Genomic DNA, 17,351 nt, shown 5'->3' with positions numbered 1-17,351 from the left:
TTGGCTAATTGTTGACTAGCAATTAGAGATCTGTAGTGCAGGCTTTGATAAAATACTTCAAAAAAAAAAGATTTCTACACTCTGCAGAATGCAACTTCTAACACAGCTAACAATTTTCTGCAAAGCATACAAAGTTGAAAGCTTTTCATTTATTTATATATATATTTTTAATAGATGCCTCAATTGCCAAATCGATTAACTCCACTTTTTAAAAAAATCCTCATTTCTGCTTTAATAGTCTTTTATCAATGCTTAGTATGTGAATTTATGTTAAATTTGGGTTCAGTATCTTTCTGAGCATGTGGTGGCAGAAAATGTAACACGAGGGCCATTACTCTTATGGATAACACCATCTTCTTCATGACTATTATCTACTTTTGTTTAATGGAGTTAGTCAATTTGTCAAATGAGGCATCCAAATATCTCATTAGAAATTTTGAAACAACTATTTAATTTTAATTTATTCTCTTTTTCCTAATGATGATCAAACAAAAGTGCTAATTTCATTCAAGTTCAGTCTGCAAAAAAGATTTATCAATAATTCATTAAGAATAGATTAAAATAAAAAGGCATCCTAAGCTGATGTGATAAAAATAACTTCCACATTTAAAATTAATTGAAATATTCGCAGGATAGAAAAGGATTATAAATCAATTTTGAGAAGAAAAAACTTTTTCAGTTAACTTTTACTTCAGTTTTGAAACAAAACTGGAAAGAAAAGTTCCTCAAAATATCTAACAAAAATAATAATAAATTACGCAAAAGGATTGAAATCTGAAATACAGCAAGCAATTTTCTGCAACACATGTTGCTAAGTTTGCATACTTCTTTTTATTACTTCATTATTTTTAAATTAATTTCAAATAATAAATCAAATGTTAATTTGTTTCAAATATGGTACTTTCCTTAAAGTAAGTCTATTGCAATGAAAAAGCCATTTCATACAAGGATGTGATAGTTTTAAAACTTAATAATGGTATTATTTTCGGATGCAAAAGGATTGAAGTCTAAAATACAGTAATCAGTTCTCTACGAAGCTCAAGTTAAATCAGGGGTGCCCCCTTCCCCCCCAAAAAAACAAGAGCCCCCCCCCTAAAAATGCAAAAAAAAAAAAAAAAACTCTCAAAACAACCCTTCTTAAAAATTTCAATGGCGCAGTCTGTGCCATGACCCCCCCCCCCCCCCGTTGGTCGGCACCCCTGGTTAAATAAATACCTTTGTGCATGAAAAGTAAAATAAGAAATAACAACGTTAAGTTGGCATAGTATTATTATTTTATAATTTTCAATTCTGTTTTTTCAATGCTTTTCAAAAAATGTTTTATTTAAACTTTAAACAAATTAAAAATCAAATGCTTATTTCTTTCTACCCTAAAACTAAGTTCATAAAAAAATAAAGTAATAAAAAAATAAATAAAATTGAAATACATTATATTGCAATAAAAAAAAAAGCTATCCTACACTGGCATATGATTGCTCCAAAACTAAAAAATATTTGAAAGATGCAAAAAGAATGAAATATTACATGGAAATTAAGTTTGCTAAAAGAAAAAAAAGATAATAAAAATAAAGTTAAAATACATTATTGCAGTACAAGAAGCTAACCTATACTTCTATATGAGAGCTTCGAAAGTAAAAAATACATGAAATATTTGAAGGATGCAAAAGGATTGAAATCTAATACACAGCGATCAATTTTCGGCGAAGCACGTGGCTCCGTGTTCGCAAACTTTTATTTTTCCATTACTTTATTTATTTTAAACAGCTTTTCAATAAATGATCTATTTTAGCTCACAACGAATTAAAAATCTAATGCTTACGCCTTTTCGATTCGATATTTCCCCGAAATTAAGTTTACAAAAAGAAAAAAATAATAATAAACATAAAATAAATTATTAAAATAAAAAAATGCTGTCCTACATCCCATATAATAGCTTCCAAACTGAAAAATAATTGAAATATTTGAAGGATGCAAAGAGATTGAAATCTCATACACAGCGACCAATTCTCTGCGGAGTACGTGGTTCCATGTTTGTATGTTTTTATTCTTCCAGTACTTTATTTATTTTTAACATCTTTTCAATAAATGTTCTATTTTAGCTCACAACAAATTAAAAACCAAATGCTTATTCCTTTCTGATCAAATGTTTCCCTGAAATTAAGTTCACAAAAATAAAATGAATTATAACAAAAACAAAAGCTGTCATTCATTAGCATATAATAGCTTCCAAACTGAAAAATAATTTAAATATTTGAAAGATGCAAAAAGATTGAAATCTTATGCACAGCGATCAATTTTCGGCGAAGCACGTGGCTCCATGTTCCCATACTTTTATTCTTTCATTAATTTATTTTAAACAGCTTTTCAATGAATGTTAAATCAAATGCTTATGCCTTTCCGATACGATATTCCCTGAAATAAAGGTCACAAAAAGAAAAAATAATAATCATAAAATGAATTATGAAAATGAAAAAAGCTGTCCTACATTTGCATATAAGAGCTTCCATACTGAAAAATAATTGAAATATTTGAAAGATGCAAAAAGATTGATATCTTATACACAGCAACGAATTTTCCTCAAAGCACGTGGCTCCATGTTTGCACTTTTTTCATTGTTTTAATCTTCGATTTTTTTAACAGGTTTTCAACAAATATTCTATTTTAATTCAGAAGTAATTGAAAAGCAAATGCTTATCCCTTTCAAATTTGATACTTCCCCCTGAAATTAAGTTCACAAAAGCAAAAAAAATAAGAAAAATAAAACTAATTTGCACAATAAAAAAAGTCTATTCTGTATTGATAGCTTCTGAACTTAACAGCTTATCCTAGAAATGGCGACACAAAAGGCTTAAGGACTATCCCTCCCCCCCCCCCCCCCACAAGCTTCACACAATAGCTCTTTGAAAAAAAAAAAAACTGCACATAGGGGAGTGATTTATTGCACTATTCTCCATTGACAAAGCTCCTTTTTTTCCGCCATTTTTCTCATCATTAGAAGCAATCTGATTGGTCAAGCTGCGTACGTTTGCTAAACGAAATTCCGCGAACTGAAATAGTTTCAAGTGTCAAAAGTAAGATTTTCATAGCACTCGCGGGGGAAAAAAAAAAAAAAAGATTTTAGAGACTAAATCATGAAAATAGAGACTTAAGAGACACTCAAATAAAAAAGAGACAAATAGCTGGAAAAGAGACTAGTTCCGAGGCCTGAGATGGGGTTTTTTTCGGATTCTACAAAACAATAACAAAATTTTATGATTTAAAGACCAGTATATAAAGTCATTCATGTACTTCATAAATCCGCTATTCTTCATTGCAGAATTTAAAAATAGATAAAATTTTCATTGGAAAAGTTCAAAAATTGAAACTTTCATTATGATGATGTCCAAAATCTGTTACCTACAGACCGATCATTAAATTTGCTATTTATTAATTTTTATAAATACCTGCTGTCTTTTTATGTTCGTATATGATGTTCTAGGTGTACATACTATACAATAAAACCAAAATTGATGTCAAATTTCAAAATTGCTCAGAATTAACTTTTTGTTCCCACCTTTTGAGAACTACCCATATCTTACTGTTATTTCTGAGATTCGATGTCTCACGGTTGCTCTGAGCGACAATATGTTCATTTGTATCTCTTAGATCTTTCCCTCCTCATGCAAGAATGTATTTCAGATTATCTTTGTCAGTATTGTACTGATTTCTTGGTACAGTAAGTATTATCTGTAGTATTACTTAGAAAATATTTGATAATTTCACGTGATATAGTAAAGAGTTGTATAGAAAAGTATCACATCACTATCAATGCTTTCCATCAAATTCCCTCCACAATAAAATCTAAAAGGATTGTGAAATCTCACAAAAAGACAACTTTATGCATACTATTTATTTTTCATGTCCAGTTATTAGTTTCTGTAGACTTGCTGAATATTTCTATAATTCTCTAATTAAATTCACCTTTGTCCTTAACATGTCTTCCTATGGTCACATCCCCCCCCCCACCTTGTAGCATATATCAGAATAGTAAGAAAATAATATTTCAATGAATGATTGAAAGTACATGATCTAATATTTATTTTTTATTCGTTAGATATTATACGTTGTTAAGTTTTTCTTTCAATTAAATTAGCATAACCATAAGTTTGTTTTCCAAAATCAAGATTGCCTACTTCCTAGAATCTTAATCTTTTGTTTTATCACTTGTAATTGTAGCTCAATGCAGTGAACTAGTCTATTGTAAAACTTTTGTTTGCAAAATGAAGAAAAAGTGATGCTATAAATTTCTTTCTTAGGCTGATCCAGTTCTTGAAAAAACAAAGCAAGAAGAAACGTGGAGTATATTGAAAGATGATTTTATGATGGGAGCTGAAATGAAAGATTGGGATAAAGAAAGTGATGATGATAAATAAATTATTTTTACAGATGTGTGTAACTTTTAATGACTCAAAACTTTTGAGACAATGTTATTAAATACACTGAAGAAATTTTCAAATTCTAGTGTATTATTCAGTGTCAACCAAAGTTCTTATATTTTCTCAAAATCTTCCCATTCAGCAGGCCACCCATTAAAATTATGGTAAACTGAAGAGATCAATGCCGCCGTGCTAAGCGCAAAAGTCGTAGCTGCAGCCAAGTTCAAAATGAGAAATTGCTGTTTAAAGTTTTGCGCCTCCAATGTTATTGATTCAGATATAACTTTTTCAGAATTTTTTTAAAAAAAATTTCCCATTGACATGTTGCCTCAGAGCAACACTAAGACATCTAATCCCAGAAATAACACTAAGATGTCCTACTGTTGCTCTGAGGCGACGATATGACAGTAAAACATTGTGTTTAGGTGAAATATGTGACAAAGAATCACCTGGTGACCGTTATTCAATTTTGATAAAAAAGTGCAGATACAACTTTTGTGCTTTGCAGGGCAGAATGGGAAGCAGCTTACACTAAGTCATGCAAATGCTCCTAGAGGGTTTTTAACATCAAGTAGATAGGGGAGAACATTGGTATTTAATGGAGGTGGTCGCACATAGAAGTTTCACTGTATTTCTTAATTCCGAATAGCTACAGTACTTACTCGAAACTTTTGAGACAATTTTATAAAATACACTGAAGAGATTTTCAAATTCTAGTGTATTATTCAGTGTCAACCAAAGTTCTACTTGAATTTATAATGCCAACCTATAATACAAATATATCTTATTATTCTCTCTATTAACTCACAACTTTCCAGAAGTAAAGAGTAAGTTTTTCAGTTAAAAAATGCACTATGTTTTGCCATATCAAAATGAATTTTGAAAAAGTTTTTCATCTTCCCATCTTAATTTAAAGCTTTTAAATGATAATCAGCATTTACAGTATTGTTATTGAAGATGCAGTTATGCAAACCATGAAGCTAACAGAAGTGCAAGATAATTCATTTTTAATTGTGAAACATATTTACAATATACTCCCGATTATCCGTGGAATAGTATGGCACAGTAACCGCAGATAAGCGAATTCGCGGATAATCCGCAAACTGGGTAAAACTGATGCTGAGTATGCAATAGTTGAAAAATATCAATAACAGTTGCATACATTAAAGTTGTAGTTAAAATGATAATAGTCTGTAAAAAATAAATGTAAAAGCTAAAAAAGGATCGCTCATTATTACAAATTGATTACACACATAGGCGAACGAATTGTGCAAACTGATTACCTGCATCAAATGAAACTAGGTTATACCAAAAAAAAAGGGGTGGGGTTGGAGAAGGTTTTCAAGTTAGCTTCAGTCAATCGTGTACGTGCTTAAGTAGTGTCTGATACCCCACTTACACCCCGTTTGCACTGCGAGCTAAGCGCGCTCAACCCATCAATGCACTTACGAGCTAAGCGCACTTACTTTAAAAGTCGTTTGCACTAGAGAACGCACTTAAAGTTTAACTGCAAACCCAGGGAGGCTAAAAGAAGGAGCCTCATCTCCTTTGCCAGCGGGGCGAAAAAGTGACCGGATTATTCCATCGCCAATGGTGGCGCTAGTGGTCCATCTCTCGCAGTTCGCTCGCCTGATTTAACCGACCCCGAGTATTCGACTGGTTGGATGCCGGCAGTTAGCTAGTTTGTGGCCATTGATACGAAAAATTTGTTGGAACTCAATAATATCGCGCGGTCAGCACGATGGACCTAAAATTACTTTCTTTCTTATATTTGTTCTAGAATTTAGACATTAATTCTGTGTGTCCTCGATCTTCTTTCTCCTTAGTTCTTTTACTCCAATTAATTTATGCAGTAACTTCGATCAACCCTCTCCCCCCCTCCCCCGTAAATTTTGCATGATATAAGCTCATTTAAAATTAAATATTTCACAGTAATATGTGCAATAATATTTAGTTTCTTTTTTTGTTTACTTCTGCTGAAAAAGCCGTTTTTCCCCCCTTTTTTTCTGGTGGATTAATCTTTAAAAACGATAAGAAAAAAAATAATTAATACTTTGAACATTGAAAAAAAACTGCTTTTTCGTTAGTTAATTGTGAACAATTAAAAAAGAATCTTACAAGAAAGTGCTATTTAATTCAAGCGTTAATCTAGTTTATTGCTTATATTTATCAAGCTAAGTTTCGTTTTCACTTACCATAGTTACTTTCTTTCTCCTCCTCCCATACATAAATTTCGTGTGATATAAGCTTACATAAAACTTTATGTATTACGTTTAGTTTGAAATTGTTGCTCTGCTCTGGATTTAAGTGAAATTTGAAGAAAAAAAAAAGCAAAACATAAATATTTTGATGAAAATTATAAGTTAAACAGTTCAATCTTAATTTCAATTGAATTCTCTACATGAGTGCGTTATTGAGTTTTTCTACTACAGTGGAGTTTCTATTATTCAAGTTAAGCATATGTGAAATTTAATAAATAAGAAGAAAAAGGACATGGAAATATAACTAGAAGGAAACAAAATTAGTGATTTAAATTCCAAAACTTTAGTTGTTCATTGCTACTCTCTTTCTATTTTTTTAAATGAATAACTTTAAAATCAAGTCTTCTCGCTTACTCTTAAAATTAAATGCATAGTACTCAGAAAAATTATGAAAACCGGATCGTAATTTACGGGTTTTATTGGGAGAAAATGTTTTCAAAAGCCAGCTAAAATCATTTTTAGTTTCATGGCAAATGAGCAGAACAGCCATATCAAAAACAATATACAAAATAGAACACAAAATTGCACAACACATAACAAGAATGAATGCTCGCTAAAGTCGTAGCAGAAATACAAATTAAACACATTGAATGCAAAATATGCCAAAAACCTAGGGTGGAGTAAAGTATTCTATGCTTCTTTGAACAGCTTTCATGGCGAAAGTAGTTTAATACTTCCAAATATACAGGTGATAGTTTTTAAAACACACTTGTTTACAATGCTTCGCTATGAGCGAAAAGATATAAGTAGTGCGAGAGATGATACTCTAGCGGCCTCTGGCGGAAGTGGAATTTTGTTGCCAAACTGCTAACATGGAGATTCGTCTCCTTCCTTTTACTCCCTGGTCTTGTTGAGCGGCTTCCCAGTGTCGCTCAACTGAAGCGGCTTTGAGATGCGCTAAGTGAATGCGCAGTAGGTTAGCTGAAAACTAAGCGGCTTAATTCCGCCAGTGCAAACGGGGTGTTACTGGGGTATCAGACACTACTTAAGTGCTTACTTACCCCACTTACTGATCATAAATTCAGTAAGCGGGGTAGATCTAAAAATTAGTAAGTGGTGTAGATCTAAAGCAGTAAGTAGTGTTAGATGTAAAAATCAGGTTTAATTAGTCAGATTTTGGCGACTTTATCAGATTTGATGTCATTGGAAAGGAGGGGAAGGAAAGAAATAGGAATGTCTAAAAATAGGTTTTGCACTTGTTAAGTTAAAATGAGTGAATTGTTAATCATCACAGATCTTTTTTTTTTTTTTTGGAAGTTGTAAAAGATCACCAGTAAACCGCTCGTGGATAATTGGGAGTTTACTGTATTTGTGAATGACAATATACAGGGTGTTCCGTTTTAACCTGCAAGACCTTTATTTTTGCAACCGTTAGTCCTAGATGCATACTTCTAATTGCAAAAATGTTCAAAATCAGATGCAGGATTAAGATATTGAAAGTTCGAAATAAAAATAAAAAGTCAAAAAATACAAAATTTAACATTTTATATGGGGCCCAGGTCATATAACTTATATTTAGGGGAAATGATGTCCATTGAAAAATAATTCCCACACAAAAAGGTTGAAATTAGTACGATCAATATTCACCGAGATATGAAACGCAGCATTTTGTGACTTACATTACTCTTCACTCGCCGTCAATAACAGGTTTTGGAGAAAAATATAGCCAGGAACAAGTGTTTAAAATTATGTGTGCAAAGAGTGGTTTTTTAAATTCTTCGAGGTGTTGTCATGTTTTTGAGTATCATGTCGTAACATTTGCATTTGATTTTGAATAGCAATGAAAATTATTCATACTTTGCTTTTCTTACTTTGACTGTCATTCTTCTAAAAGGGCGATAAGTTCCAATCTTATCTTCTGTATGGTGCCTTAAAACTGGAATATCTCCTTGAGTTTCGGTTGCACAAATGTCAAGTTTTTTGTCTCAGTATTAGTTTTAATATAGATTATTTCTCTAAATATTAGTCAGAGGACCTAGGGTACGTATAAAAAGTTTATTCATTGCAGTAACTTATTCTAATGTGCTAATATATTGATTTATTCTGAATATTATTCTCTAAATTTTTGAAAGGAGCTATATAATGCCAAAACCTCTGGTCCCATGGTGTGTGTTATAACGGTCTTCTACTGTATACAATAGTTTAAGAATGTTTCTTCTGTTTTATACCAAATAAATACAACATTACTATTGAAATATGAGCAGGGCAGTTTAAAATAAGTTGTGGCTCAGTTACTCTGAATTGGCTGTACCTATGTTTAAATCAATTTGTAAAGAAATGAAAGCAAAGTAGAAAATTGCACTGTACAGATTTATTTCCATTTCATTTCTAATTTATTACAGTTTCACAAAAATAAAGAGTTGTACATATTATGTTATACACACAAAACTCTTTCCTTTCTTGAAAACATCAAATTTATGTGTAAACACACATATATGCAACAATTATTCCTTAAAAAATAAAACTTTTCTTCCATCACTCTTCCAATATAAAAGTAATTTTGATTTTGCATTGCAATGAATGCTGGCACCATTTTATTTAGTATGCATTCTAGCTGCTAACTTTCTAACCCATTGGCTTGATATTTTTTTCAAATTGGTTTCTCCCATCTAAAAGCTTTCCTACTTTAATTACATGTTAATTGCACATCCAGATCAAAATTTTACCCTTTCGACAGGCACTAGAGTATTTGATAATTTATCTAAATAAATTTGCATAAAACTCTATAAAAGTAGACTATTTGTAACTGGCATATAATAATTTTCAATAAACAATTTCCCATTAAATAATCAACAAATGAAGTTTAAAACAGTTGCACAGTATGTACAAGCAAACGAAAACATTTTCTGTGTTCAATAATTATGAGCGGATGAAAATATTGTGATCAAACAATTCTATACACATAGTTGATATTTTCAATCTCTTAACATAGTTAACACATAATGATTTTTTCAATTCCACATTTAAAACACAATAGATAAAAAAGAAAACAGAAAAACATTATATACAAAACTGTGATATACAATATATATTTACTTATTATATTGAAAGGGTAATAAAATAAACATTTTAATAGAAAAATTTGCTTTTATAGAATATGATGTGCTCAGCTATTTGGAGGTGGAGGAAATGTAACTATTTTAATTTCTAGAATGGTAGAAAAATCGGGATTTACAAAAAATCTACCCATGAAAAGTAAAAGCTAGGGGGTGGGGTCAGAGCATGAAAAAGAAATAAAATACACTTACTTGAAATCAATTTACTAATTTGAAAAAATGAGTTAGGGAAAATAACTACATTAGCACAAAAAAAAAAAAACCTTGAAAAAAATACAAATTGCACATCATTTTAAAAACACAGCTCTTGATCAAATTTGATTTCTTTTCACAAAGAATTCATAAAAAATATTTCATATACAATTTTAGACAAATTCACAGAAAACTTTTCTATATAATACAAGAGAATCAACATTTTTGTAAGCCAATGGGTATAACTTTCATTTAGCATGCTGCACTGCAGCGTATATTCCAGTTCAGTTGGTGTCTTTCTCGTATTTCAAGACTATTGCAAATGAAGCGAGTTCGCTGGTGGATTTTGTGCGAATCAAAGTGCACTACTAACTTTCAAAGCATCAGAGTACACAGTTCTTCCATGCACAAGATGAAAGAAGTAATCCTTAGAGTTTTACATTTTCAGATAGTTATGTTGGCAAAAAGAGATCAACTCATAAGAACAAAGCTGATGCATCAAGTTCTTTGACAAAAAATAGAATAACTATTGGTCAATACTCCTCCCAAGAGTCCCTGTGCTGCCATGGAAAGAGAACTGTTGAAAATATGGCTGCTCCGTCTCTTCTGTAATCGAGTTAAGAGGCCCTTGATCTGGAGGAGTCAACTCAACTGACTCTCCAGTAAACTCCTGGTCAAAATATCTGGTGTCAGTGTCTGAAGTCACTTGTGGCTTGAATGGGGGTGTAACCTACGAATGAAAGTTATTTAATATTAAGATTTTTTTTTTTAGTATATACATTTCTATAAAGAACTTAATATTTCCATTTGGGGAGCATATAGTAATGCGAGTGAAGTTGATTTAGGAGCAACTTCGAATTTGAATAAGTACAGGAACACCTCACTTGTCTTCCTGCTATTAGTAAGTTGCTCTAAAGTACCCCATTTTAGGACTCTGCATTAAAACTTTTCTTTAGGAAAATATTCATTTTAATTAAATATTCAGGGATAGAAAATCAAAAATTCATTTTATAAAGGGTGTTTTTTTAGAGGTATAGAACTTTAAGTCGGGAACACTGTTTGATCTGTGGGCCATTTTGATAGTTGTCACTTGTTTTGTGTTTAGTTTGGTTTGCCATTTCATCATGAATAGACAACACGATGGTACAATATGCCACACAGCGCGTGTCACAATTGATTTATTGAAAGAAACTTTTGGTGAACGAATAATTTCACTTAATGGACCCATGAATTAGCCTCCAAGATCATACGATTTAATTATGCTGGACTATTTTTTGTGGAGTTGTGTGAAGTCTCAGGTTTACACCGATAAGCCACAGACGATCAATGCCTTGGACGAGAACATTCGCCACATATCACTCACATACAGCCCCAATTGCTGCAAAAAGTGATAGAAAATTGGACTTCCCGATTAGACTTTCTCCAAGTCAGTCGAAGTGGCCATATACCAGAAATCACATTTAAATAAAAATGGCAAAGAATCATCTTTTGAATAAAGCCAAATTCAAGGCAATTTACATCGTTTAACGGTGTTTTATTTGAACCTAAAGTTCTATGCCTCTAAAAAAAACACCCTTTATCTGTGAAAATGATAATTTTGTGTCAGAACAATTAGTAAAAATATCAATTTTGTTTTAGTATGAACAATTTTGTATCAGGTTGATTCATAGTTTTGTAGTAGACTCCTTAGTTCTGAAAAAGATCATTACACCATTCAAAGCAAAAAATGCATGAATAATTTTTAAAACCCAATTTATAAACAGTAGTGACTTATTTAGTATTTAATTTAGTTGTTTTACAGCAATTATTACAAACATTTATTATATTTTTATTTATAGCATTTTAAGACACAGACAATAACTAGCATTTAAATTTAAAAATGCCTCTAATGTATTTATGTCAAAATTGATGTTCAAAAAAGAAAAAACTTTGAAAACATATTAAGAAGTAAGAAAATTGTCTTTCTAATTATTACAAAAAAAAAAAAAAAAGTGAGGGAGAGAGAGAGAACAAGGTATGTTATAAATATGCGAGATTCCTTTCTTTTAAACTTTTGTAACAAGTACAAACTCTTTTGGAATTATTTAGCTGTTTAAACCTGAAATGTAAGGTTTTTGGGTATGAAAATTGGGTATGCAAAAACATTTCTTTCATAGAAAGATTTAGAAAAAAACACACTAAAGATAAAAAAAATTGCATGCATTGAAGATTTATTTAGAAGAAATAGAAGTTTTTATATCAACGTGTGTTGAGTATATTTTAGAAATCCTTATGTTAATAACAGGGTGGCGACAGGAACTGTGAAAAAAAGTTCCCTGATTTTTCCCTGATTTCCCTGATTAAGTTCACCAAATTTCCCTGATTTACGTTACCAATGATAATGGTTTTCTTTCTTTGCTCTACTTGAAATCCATTGTATGTTTGTATAAAATGCAGTATTTTAAACGTTTTAAGTTGTGTAAAGTTGTTGAACTAAAGATATATTTTAAAAAGATGCTACTTTTTTAATAAAATGGTTTTAAAAAAAACAAGACAATTGTTTTGGGGAAAAAAACCTACAAAACAGTATATTAAATTTTTATACAATGGAAAGATTATAGAAAATTAAAAAAAAAAAAATACTTTACTTTCAGAAACCACTTAGCATAAGAATGTTAACAAACTAGTATTAAAATTACTCTTAAAAACATGTGTGTATTTATGATAGAACTAAAAAGTAATTGATATTATTTTGTACTAAGTTTTCAAACAGTAGAATAGTTGTTGCAAGAATAACAAGTAATAGTGAAAGAATAGAAGTAATGTAGTTATTCTTATATAACTAATTGACATATTTATGCAAAACAGATGAAACCATTTGACATTCATTCATAGGGAGCTTTTCTCTAATCAAGAACGTAGGTTTTAATGAATGAATACAGCATTTTAACAATAAAAAAATAAATATATTTACTTAAGTACACAAGTTAACTCTATTACAAATGATTTCAGTATGTAACGAAAAAAAAATCTTAGATTGCTTTTGTAACAAACAACTTTGAAATGCAAGAAAAAAAAAAAAAAAAAAAGAAAAAAAAAGCAATTAGTTAATTTCAAAATATATAAAAGAGGAATACAACTTGGTTATAAAATTAAAGAATCACTTAAGTCTGGAGAAAAGAAAACTTTTATAATCTGCAGTGACAACAAATAGTATAACGGCAAAAAACAAAGTTTTTTTTATTGAAAGTTCAATTTTAGCAATTAAATTAAAAACGGGAAGAAGACTTTTAAGCTTTTATAGTATTAATTCAAAGACCAAAGATTTCTTCTTGAAATCGTGATTACAGTACGCTAATTACTTTGAGACAATGGAATAAAGGCAAAGGAGCTAAGGCATTAATGAAGGCTTCCTCTTTGCCTGTATGGTTGTTTATTTTACGTAGCATTGAAAGAGTAAAAGGAAATTTCAAGCTAGGTAAAATAAACAACCTAACAGACACAGAAGCAATCTTAGGAAGTTCATCCTGTGGTTAATAAGTAAGATTCAATACTTTGACGTTGAGGAAAAAAGATGCACAAATATGCAGCAGTGTATAACCGCACCTCATTAACTTTACTTTTTTTTTTTTTTTTTGAACAGATAATTGGCGGGAAATCCGTAGGGAATTAAAGTACTTAATTTTGTAAAGCAAAAAAAAAAAAATTTTTTTTTCTTCATAAAATCAATTTTCCCTGATTTTTTGGTATTTTTTCAAAATTCCCTGATATTTCCCTGATTCATAAAGTTCCCTGACTTTTCCCTGATCTCCCTGATTTCCCTGATCTGTCGCCACCCTGAATAAGTTATTCACACACCTGAACTTATGGACCTTGTTTAAAACTTTCAGCTTACATAAAAATTTGCATTTTTATACTTATAATGTTTGCATTAATAGTTCCCATTTCCTAAAATAAAATCTTGGAAAAATATATAACGATAAATAAATAAAAATAAAAACTTTTTTTTAGATTTAAAAGACTTGTTCAGTATTTGACGCTGCGAACATTTTGAAAATCCTTAAAAAAGGGGGCTAAAAATGTTTCCCAAAATTTAATTGACAATGACTGAAGATTCGCAGATGTTGCTTTTCATTATTGTGCATTATGCAAATTGTCGATTTATATAATAATTAAATCATATTTACATTAAAAATAGCTTTATTTTTGATCAATGTGCTTTGTATAGAAGAGTAAAGAGAAAAAGAATTATTGTCAACTGAAAGGAGATGCTAAAAGATTACTGAACAATTGCAGAAAAACTGTGTTTTTAACAAGCAATAGTCAAATAATAACAATTTCAAACATTAAAAAAAAAAAATAAAATAAATAAAATAAATAAATAAATAAAAAGAAGGAGGGGGGGGGGAGCACATTTAATTTGAGGGAAAAAAAGGTTTTGGGCCTTCCAAATTGTGGGATTCCAAAATTGGGGTCCCATACTGTACTTTTTCAATACCCTTGAGTCAAATTTGTATGTTTGCAAAAGAACATTTATAGAATTGTTGTTAATATTTTTTCTGATTGTTACTGAAACAATGGTACTTTTTTACTCTAAAAACTCAGAAAACAACTGACTGTTATATCAACAACCAAAAATAAAATATAATTAATGTAAAGTAATAAAATAAATGGTTGAAGCAAATTAACAATTTTCCAGTAGTTAAATTCAATTTTACCTTCTTTTCAAGCAAGTCTTGCCAAGGCATTGAACGAAAGAAAGCGTCTAGCATCACCTCCTTTGCATCATCTGGACCACCACCTAACCTACGAAGAAATAAAATAACAAGTTCGTTCACATCTGACTTTTAAAAATTTAATTCGGTAGCATAGTATTTCCAAGTGCAATTTTTCAATCAGATTTTCAGACTAAACAAAATCCTGAGGTAGAAAATAGTTTTAGAGAAACATTGTCAAAACTTTAGGTTCTTCAGAAGCAAATTATAATAGCACCTCGTTTAAGGGACACCTCTGTTTAAGGGACATTTTTTCTGGTCCCAGTCCCATTGAATTGGGACCTCCATGTTTTTGCCTCTGAATAAGGAACACTCTACAGCGAAAACTTAAAAAAAAAAAAAATAAAATAAAAAATAAAAATAATTATGAATGCGTACAAAGTATTGAACATGATGCATTATAAAATTCTGCTAAACTTTACTTGCATGTAAGCATAAAACGAACTCCACTTTCCAACGGCCTGCGCGAGCGAGATCAAACCTGAGTGGTGGCATCTATGCCCTACACACGCGCACAACATACACACATGTCTAAACACACACACGTCTACACACACTTACGCTACACATTCATGAATCTTGATTGCGAAAAACATAATTTGAATTCAAGAAGTTAAAAATTAAAATTTTTTAAAAATTTTATGGTACTTTATTTGCGTCCTAAAATGTGTGCGCCTTTGTGTTTTTTTTTTTTTTTTGCACTCTTAGTCAAGGTTGGCACCCTCTTGGGAGACCTAGTCGGCCCCCGACTGCAAGTCGATCTCTTTGTGATATTTATAATCCTCTTCAACGAGATTGAACTCTCCCTTCTCATCGTACTATGTACGCTCCAGTGATAAGTAATTCGCATACATGTTAGTATCCAGTATTTTGTGCTCGCGGTTCAACGAGAAAAAGTTCCTGAGACAATTTAGAACTGAAGAGTAAAAAAAAACGTTTTTGATGTTGATTTAGTCAGACAAAATTCGCCATTCCTAGTAAAGCGCTGTTTCAAAAAAAAAAAGAAAAAAAAAATCATTTTTGATTTTAATGTAGTGTTACGGAATTTGCCGCCCCTAGCAAAGTGCCGCCCGGGGCGAGTGCTCCCTTTGCCCCCCCTACGCTACGCCACTGACTAAAGTTTAATTTTGGTTCAGCTTAAGAAAAACCAATTTAGTTTTGATTTGGACTTAGACTGGATTGGAAAAAATCAAAGCTCAATAGCTTTCATTTTCAAACAGTGTATTATTTTTCTTCCAAAAAAAAAAACAATCATGTTTGAAAGTCGAAAATTTCAGAAGTTTCAAAGGCAATCTAAAATAGAAAATGTAATTGTTATGATTAGACACACATTACCCAATATTATTGGTTGAGTGACGACTTGATGTATTTCTGGGTTTAGTTTGACCATGAAAGCCCTCTACTCAGTTATAAAACAAAAAGGTTTTTTCTTCCAATTAATCTTACTCAGGGTTGTTTGGTTTAAACCACGTTGGTTTAAACCATCAATTGGTTTTTTTTAAAAAAACCATGTGTTTTTTTTTTAAAAGGTTTTTTTAAAAAAAAGTCAAAAAAAAAAAAAATCCATTTTACAGGTTTACATTGATTTCCCCACAAATGTTGAAAAATGTAAAATTCCATTTATGCTAAGTTCCTAGCTAAGTTGCAGAGATAAATACTAAAATTGCAAAGTTGCTTCTTCAAAATGTATTACAAGCTTTAATCGAAAAAAAATATTAATATATTTTTTATTTCAAATATGTGCCATAAAGCAGATTTCAGTCAACTTCCATAATTATGCTTAATTTGCATGATTAGTTAAGATTTACTAAGGATTGAATCTTTTATTGTAGATGCAATCCATTATATTGCTCACTCCTGTTGCAAGGGTGTGACATTTTTGCCCATTTATTTGCACTTTCCTGGAATTTTAACTTTGACTTGTAAGGTAATCAACAGTCTTAACTTAATTGTTTGCACCTAAAAATTAAGATTTGTTCTGCAGGTGAACACAAATAATATTTTTTGAGTCAAATTTTTAAAAAAAGTTTATACTTCACGCATATAACGTTTTTGGAAATTTTTTTTTCTCGAAATAGAATTTGCTACACATTTATTTGTTCTAAAGAGTTTGCATTTAATATTTTTTAAACTTCAATGCTGGATGCAACATGTATGCCAGTAAATAAGCTGTAATTTAAGCCATGTTACACCAAGTTTTGTATTTTTTAATTGGTTCTTTGTTTTAGCGATAGTCGATATCTTTTTCAAGTCTTTCCAAAATAAGAACGGAGTCGAATATAGAGCAGCACTTTTTTTTAAAACTTTGTCAGTACAACAGCAATCGATTTTTTGACTGTTTAATCATGTACTGTTGTACAGTTTGCTTTACTTCAATATTTGCGACATTGTGTGTATAAAAATCAGCATTATGTAAGATGATCAGAAAGAAAAAATATGAATGCGTTCATTATGCGTTCTTTTGAAAAGATTATGCTTAAAAATATAACTTTTACCTTTATTCGATAATTATTCATATTATGTTGATTTTATAGTTTTTTTCCTTGGATCTTCATTATATTTTATCTTAACCCGCATCACAACCACTTCTTGAAGTATTTCGTATCATAAAGGGTCTGTATATACACTGGTGTCCAAAAGTTAAGCATAATTGTTATTTATGTGAGTAATGTG

The 17,351-nt window shown here is 30.7% G+C and overlaps 2 protein-coding genes across 3 annotated transcripts in view; one reads left to right on the top strand and one right to left on the bottom strand.

Moving 5' to 3' along the window:
* Positions 1-4,473, top strand: part of LOC129226413 (RRP15-like protein) — a 17,683-nt gene extending 13,210 nt beyond the window's left edge. For both annotated transcript variants that reach the window (XM_054861013.1, XM_054861014.1), the window contains exon 5: positions 4,296-4,473. In XM_054861013.1, the coding sequence (XP_054716988.1) occupies positions 4,296-4,412 (117 nt within the window). In that variant the 3' untranslated portion in view covers positions 4,413-4,473. The remainder of the gene's footprint in view (positions 1-4,295) is intronic.
* Positions 4,474-8,972: 4,499 nt separating this feature from the next.
* The window catches only part of LOC129226620 (RAC serine/threonine-protein kinase-like), a 46,977-nt gene continuing 38,598 nt past the window's right edge, over positions 8,973-17,351 (bottom strand). Inside the window, exons 11-12 of the mRNA XM_054861248.1 lie at positions 14,622-14,709; positions 8,973-10,654 (exon numbers count right to left, since the gene is read on the bottom strand). Coding sequence (XP_054717223.1) covers positions 10,451-10,654; positions 14,622-14,709 — 292 coding nt within the window. The 3' untranslated portion in view covers positions 8,973-10,450. The remainder of the gene's footprint in view (positions 10,655-14,621; positions 14,710-17,351) is intronic.

This window comes from Uloborus diversus, chromosome 7 (assembly GCF_026930045.1).
Source record: "Uloborus diversus isolate 005 chromosome 7, Udiv.v.3.1, whole genome shotgun sequence".
Lineage (NCBI taxonomy): Eukaryota > Metazoa > Arthropoda > Arachnida > Araneae > Uloboridae > Uloborus > Uloborus diversus.
This window is presented reverse-complemented; position numbering and strand designations above follow the sequence as displayed.